This window comes from Hemitrygon akajei, chromosome 16, assembly GCF_048418815.1.
Source record: "Hemitrygon akajei chromosome 16, sHemAka1.3, whole genome shotgun sequence".
NCBI classification, from domain to species: Eukaryota; Metazoa; Chordata; class Chondrichthyes; order Myliobatiformes; family Dasyatidae; genus Hemitrygon; species Hemitrygon akajei.
This window is the reverse complement of record NC_133139.1, coordinates 16,372,379-16,379,795: the sequence shown is the minus strand read 5'-3', so window position 1 is coordinate 16,379,795 and position 7,417 is coordinate 16,372,379. Positions and strand designations below refer to the sequence as shown.

Here is a 7,417-nt window from a genome sequence, read left to right as displayed (position 1 = left end):
TATTTATTTATTTAGAGATACAGCATGGAATAGGCCCCGATTTAATCCTAGTCTAATCACAAAACGATTTACAATGATGAATTAACCTACGAACTGGTACATCTTTGGACTGTGAGAGGAAACCGGAGCATCTGGAGGAAACCCATGCATTCACGGGGAGAACTGTAGTGATTAGCACAACGCTTTACAATGCAGGCGATGCGGGTTCAATTCCCACCTCTGCCTGTAAGGAGTTACGTACGTTCTCCCTGTGACTGTGTGGGTTTCCTCCAGGCACTCCGGTTTCTGCACAGGGTCCAAGGAGGTACCGGTTGATAGGGTAATTGATCATTGTAAATTACCTCATGATTAAGCTAGGATTAAAATCGGGGGACTGCTGCGCAGCACGGCTCGAAGGGCAGGAAGGGCCTATTCCACATTGTTTATTTATTGACTGACTGAGATACAAACAAACTCTTTACTGACAATGCCAGAATTGAACTCCAAACTCTGGAACGCCTGCTATAATGCCATCACACTAACCGCTACGTTGCCATTGCGCCTTAATAAGACTCTTGTTGACACTGCCGACAAAACTTTATCTGACTGAGAACAGACACGGAGGAATCAGAGCAACTTTTGAAATTTGCTTTGTGAGCCCAAATTTAGCACCAGCATTAAAACTTAAGGTGTGAATGTACTGACATTTTAAGCAGCTGAACAAAATCAGAAAAACTTCAGTTGAGTACACCATCACATTACAACTGAAAAATGTATAAAAATTACTTTATTACATCACTTAATAAAATACCTTAAGTTTACATTGCCTCTATAACAGGAAAAAAATTATAAATTTCAGCACAAATCTGAAGCAATTTTATAATTAAATCAGTGATCTTTAAAGAACAGCAATATAACAATTTAAATTGTATTAATTTTTTTTTATAAAAGGCTTTCCTCACCACCATCTTACCTTCCACAATTAGTACAATGCGTTGCTGGTTCAGTTTTGTTCCTACTCCCACCTTCTGCCTGTAAATGATAGTGAAGATGTCCTTCCTCAATAAATCTGACATGCTGCCAGATAGAACTGCAGATCTGGACAAACGTATTCCCAGAGAGTCAAGGATACCTCAGTCAGCTACCTATTGATTTGGTTTTGAAGGATGGATCAGTTTGGTGGTCCAGACTCTCCCACTTACTGTCACCTACATACTCAAAATTAGGGACAAGAAAAGCTGGGGGACTGTGCAGTCAGTGGCCTTTAAAATCATACAGTGGTGCTAGTAAGTTTGTGAACCCTGTAGAATTTTCTCTATTTCTGCATAGATGGGACCTAAAATATGACCAGGTCTTCACACAAGTCCTAAAACTAGATAAAGAGAACCCAAATAAATTAGAAACACAAAAACAGTACGCTTGTTCATTTATTTATTGAGAAAAATGATCCAATATTACATATATTTGTTGGGCAAAGTGTCTGAACATCTTGGGTAATGCCTTCTACTATTTGGAGTAAGGTGTTGCAATCAATTAGAAAAGATTGGAGGTGTGGGTTGTAGAGGTACCCTGCCCTATAAAAAGGACACACAAAGTCAGGTTACTGACAGAGCCTGCTCTTCTTAAGAATGATCTCTTTATGTGCACCATACCTCAATCAAAACAACTTTCCGAGAACCTTAGAAGAATCGTAGAGATACATCAAGCTGGAAAAGGCTACAAAAGCATTTCTAAAGACCTGATTGTTCATCAATCCACAAAAAGAGAAATTGTCTACAAATGGAGGAAACTCAGTACTGTTACCACTCTCCCTAGGAGTGGGCATCCTACAAAGATAATATCAAGAGCACAAGGTGCAATGCTGATGGAGGTGAAAACGAGCCCAAGGGTAACAGCAAAAGACCTGCAGAAAGACTTGTAAAACTTGCTAAAGTCCACTCTAGTTAAAATACTGAACAAGAATGGTGTTCTTGGAACACACAGGGAAAACCACTGCTCTGCAAAATAAAAACATTGCTGCACATCCCAAGTTTCCAAAAATCACCTGGATGTTCTACAACACTTCAGACAATATTCTGTGGACAGATGAGACAAAAGTTGACCTTTTTTGGCAGAAATGCACATTGCTATGTTTGGAGGAAAAAAAGGCAATGCACACTAACACTAAAACTTCATCCCAACTGTGAAGCATGGTGGAAGGAGCATCATGGTTTGAGGTGCTACTTTGCTTGCAGTCGTTGAGGGAATAATGGATTCAAAATTGTATCAAAACATTTTACAGGAGAATGACAGGGACTAGTCCATCACCTGAAGCTTAATAGAAGTTGGATAATGCAACAAGACAATGATCCAAAAGACCAGAGTAAATTAACGACAGAATGGTACAAAAAGAAAAGACTGGAATAGATGATTCAAAGTCCTGACCTTTATCCTAGAGAAATGTTGTTGAAGAACCTGAAACAAGTAGTTCATGCAAGGAAGTCCACCAACAGAGTTGAAGTAGTTTTGTAAGGAGGAATGGCCTAAAATTCCTCCAAGTCAATGTACAGGACTGATCAACTATTAGTGCAAACTTTTGGTTGAAGTTATTGCTGTACAAGGGCATCACACCAGTTACGAAAAGCAAAGGTTCACAACCTTTTTCCAACAAATATATGTAATATTAGTCATTTTTCTCAATAAAGAAATGAACAAGTATAATGTTTTGTGTTACTTATTTAATTCTTTTATCTTTATCTAGCTTTGGGACACATGAAGATCTGATCACATTTTAGGTCATATTTATGCAGAAATATTGAACATTCTACAGGGTTCACAAACTTTCTAGCACCACTGTAGAGTGTAGCAAAGAAGGATTTCCAGATCCTTAATACATCAGGCTTATTACAATAATCTGAAGACACTCCTTTGGAATAAACACAAGTTCATCTCATTGAGGAGTGCTGTAGAATGGAGGGATCTGGAAGTACAGGTCCATAATTCCTTGGAAGTGACATCACATGTAGAAAGGGTCATTAAGAGAGCTTTCAGCATTTTGCCTGTTCATCAGAGTATTGAGTGTAGGAGTTGGGATGTTATGTTTAAGTTGTACTAGACATTGGCAAGGCCAAATTTGGAATATTGTGCGCAGTTCTAGTGACTTATCCTCTGGAAAGTTATCAACAAAATTGAAAGGGGTACAGAGATGATTTACAAGGATTTGAGGCCTTGGGAAATGTTGAGTGGGTTAGGACATTATTCCCTGGGCCACAGGAGAAAGAAGGAAGATTTGATAAAGATATACAAAATTATGAGGAATGTAAATACATGGAGGCTCTTTCCCCTGATGTTGGATAAGATTAGAATTAGAGGTTATGGGTTTAGGGTGGAAGGTGAAGTATTTAAGAGGAACTTAAAGGATAGCTTCTTCAACTCAGAGGGTGGTGAAGGTGTGGAATGAGCTGCCAGTGGAGGTGATTGATATCGGTTCAATTACACCATTTAAGTAGCGTGGATATGCATATGGATAAGTCAGATGTGGAGTACTATGAGACTAGGCGGCATTAACTAGATGGGCTGAAGGGCCTACTTCTGTGCTGCAGTGCTCTATGTCTTTTCTGCTTCACTCAGTGGACTCTGGACTGGAAGATGATCAGAGACGACTCTGAGGCAAAGACAGAGGTTTGCTAGCTCCTCCTAGATATCAACCCCCATCGAATCTAGCAGTAGATTCTCCTTGCATTTCTGGAATTGATACAGTCCCTTCCAACTCTCTCCTACACCGAAGCTCTTGATTTTTATCATAACCATTCCCACAACTACATTGGAAAATTAAGCAAGGGTTTCTCAGTTCTCTAACCTATGTAACCTGACTCAAATTCCTGATGTACTCCAGGGTTTCACATTCCCCCTGCAGGTGACTATTTGCCATCAGGAGGCCGTAATTAAATAACAGCAGTGTTACTCACAACTCCCATGCAGTACTCAAGAGATTGGTTCTCAAGAACAAACAGCACACTTGAACTTAGCTAAAAGCCTACCCTTGTGTAACGCAACATCAAAATGTATGTCGACCTTGGGTGTGCAACCACCAAATCCTACTGGGTGCTGAGGTTTCAGTCAAGTAATGGCTGTATCTAGCCAGGTCACCAGTTCCACTAATTTGGATCATCCAGGTTTTGTTCAATGATTTCTGCAAACATTAAGAACAGCCTGCAGAGAGAATCCTAGACCTTGTGGAAAAGCGAGGTGGTGGATCCTATCAGAGTTTCACAAGCAGATTGTAGAAGTAATTTGGCAGAATCCCTTGCCACCAGACCCTTTAATTAAGCACCATGGTAAGAAGGACCCACTCCAGCAGATCCTTCGGGCACTGCCAGAACCTCAGCAGCACCAGACACCCCCCTCAAGGCAGCTGCTTTGAGGATGTGACCATTATCCACCTCCTTTTGGAATGGGTGCTTGCCAAGAAGGTCAGGAAAGGGATGAGGTGGTCTCTGATGAGGTTCATCGCACAGAGCTGTCCAACACATGACTCTGTGCTCCATGGGCCGTCCCCAGGGATAGAAATATCAACTGCTGTTGAAAGATTGTGACCATGGTGAAAGGTGCACCACAGTGAGCCTGAAACTTGCTCATCTACCACTGCAGACAACTGGCCAACACTCACTGTTGCTGCACAGCATATTCTAAGGTCTGTAACTACATGTTAAAGGATACAGCAGATATTCAATGGCAGGGGTGGGGGGGGGGGATGCAGGTATTAAATTTCTTGCATTATTACAGACTGACTGGCTGTAACCAGTGTAAAAGCATCTTAATTTTATTGCTGCTCATGGGAGATATGTGGAAGAAAAACTGACATTATGCCGATAACAATTTTCTAAGCAAAGAGAATGATGTTGTGTACTGTGAATGGCGCCATAGCAATGAATCATACAATATATCTGAAAATGTTATGATTAAAGTACTTTGTCAGTGGGCTCGTTCACCTGCATTTTTACTTCACTCAAAGCATTCAGAATCGCAACCACTGTTAATATACCTGAACTTTCTGTTTAAAAAGGTCTGGAAGTTTAAATCTTGGAGTATAACATTTGAATTTAATAAAAAATTGCAACTCCCATTTCTGAAATCTGTCAATTGAATGTTTAAAATATACAAGTAGTTAGTTATATACTGTATAGATGATCAAAGCGCTTTTTAAAAGCAAGTTTTCTCAAGACTGAGTTATGCACCTACATTTACACAGGAAAAAAAACCCATTTCACTGTCAGTTGCCTGACCAGTTTAAAACTACTATTTTATTTATGGACTTTATAACTATTTCTTTCTGACTGGCACAAGCCATGCTGTCCACCAACCCTTCTGTAACTTCATTCAAGGTGGAAACAGCTTACTTCACCTTGGGATAGGAGTTTGTTGGCTGGAATCAAGTTTGCTTTTCCTACTCTCCCATGCTAAGCTTTCTTGTTATTGGGAGTGTTAATGAGCCCAATTCTGTAATGTATTAATGCAGAGCAGAAGGACCACGGAAAGAGAATAAGGAAGTCCTGGAACACTTTGCAGATACTTGTAGAAGAATAATATCAAACGCCTAAATCAGTTGCTTCTGTTCAAGACATGGGACAGCAAGAAAATGGATGGAATTCTACTTGTTGAAAAATGGAATCTACATAAATTGTACAAAACACTTTTAATATGAACACAGAACTAAGACTTGTTTTGGGTGGGGATAATGGCAGGGGGTGGCAAGAATATACACTTTTATTGGTGCAAGATGTGAAAAATTCAGCTATGTACCTCACCTGCAAAATGCAAGCCTATTGGTATCTAACCACAATAACTCAAGCATGCAAAAGCAAGGCAGAGGTCCTTTCACACAGGAGGTTGAACACCGATGCATGGAAACAAAACAAAGTTTGAATGACATAAACAAGGGAAAGCATCTCTCTCCTTTGATGCTTGATGGAAAGGCACAGAGTTGTTGGCAGGGGGGTGGCCAGCAGTGAATCAGGGAACATGTTGGGTGCCATAGTGATTTATCGGCTCCGTTTCGGTTAAGGGAATGTTGGGTTTTCTCTCTGGCTCAGAAGCTTCTGAATCGTCTGAACACTGGGGTCTGTGTTTGTAGAAATCTGAAACATAGCGGACCTGCAAAGCAAAGAAATTCTTCTTTTAGCAAGTTCCTGGCTAGCATCAAATGGATTGCATCATATGAACAAATGCGGACTTAGAGACAAGAATACAAGCTTGTTTTGACAATGAAATCACAAAGGAATGTAGGAAAGCTGCTGATGTGTGATATTCTATTTCCAAGTTAAAAGTTAATGATGCACTGTCCCAGATGTTCTTGACTAATACTTCAGAATTCAAAAAACCAACTAGTTAGGAGATGGAAGGAAAAAAAACAAATTTCCAGTGTGCCAGACTTTGGTCATTGGGAAGGAAGGGGGTGGGGCAGTGTATCATCAAGCTATTGCTACCACTATGAGTGAGAAAAAGTTCCACTGGCCTCTGCTTTTGTACCACTACAGGCTTGGTGAAGCTTTCTGAGGGTGTATTGGTGATAATCTAAAAGATATTTCTTTTGTGTGTCATGGCAATTTTAAGCAGAGATTATCATTGATTTATGGATCAGTAACAATAATTATGAACTTAAAGGAAAACGGATGAGTCCTTTCAATTATTTACATGCATTCATCATCTTACTATTAATAAAAGTGTCCCAGAGACAGTCTGAAATAAATGAAGCATTTTTGAAAACTTGTTCAACAATTACTAATATTCTTTTCAAAAGATAATTAAAATACCATTGTTATTATATCTCATATATAAGAAATGTGAACATGGAATTAAATGCTTTGCTGTACATTCACAAGAGATCAAGGAAAGGAAAATAAACACATTTTACGGCCTATTGCTGCATTACCTGGCTTGTATTTGGTTTATTTTGAAGGCTATGCTTTGCCTGTGAACCTGGATGCTACGCTGCAGCTGATTTCACTGAGGTGAAATTCAGTCTTGCCTTCACCTCACACTTGCAAGCTCAGCACCTTTCACCCAGCATGTACGCAGCCAAGAGGTCAAAGTCACTGGTTCAGCAGTCATGCACAGAATGGTGGCTAACTGCAGCAAGGCTGTTCTCATTTTGGCCCTAATCATCTTACTCAGTCCAGAGACTTTGCCGACCATTTCTGCCTGGTTTCAAATCAGACGGTCGCCACGTCCAAAAACCACCAATTCAGCCCTGTAAGCACATTTCATTTTAAATCCACAACTACTCATATTGGTCTTTAGAGGAAGTCTTGAAATTACAGAATGCCTTTCAAACCTCTGGACAACTGAAAAGGTGTTTGCAATTAATAATATGTTTTAAATTAAGTCACGCAGAGCACTGTCCTGAAGTGAGGTGCCACCAGAATAGAGGGTAGCAAAGAGAATCCTTTGATAGACTAGA

At 40.0% G+C, this 7,417-nt stretch overlaps 1 protein-coding gene across 3 annotated transcripts in view; it reads right to left on the bottom strand.

Annotated features, from left to right (window-relative positions):
* Positions 1-748: 748 nt before the first annotated feature.
* LOC140739782 (phospholipid phosphatase 2-like) overlaps positions 749-7,417 on the bottom strand; it is a 131,828-nt gene continuing 125,159 nt past the window's right edge. For all 3 annotated transcript variants that reach the window (XM_073068297.1, XM_073068296.1, XM_073068298.1), the window contains one exon: positions 749-6,111. In XM_073068297.1, coding sequence (XP_072924398.1) covers positions 5,971-6,111 — 141 coding nt within the window. In that variant the 3' untranslated portion in view covers positions 749-5,970. The remainder of the gene's footprint in view (positions 6,112-7,417) is intronic.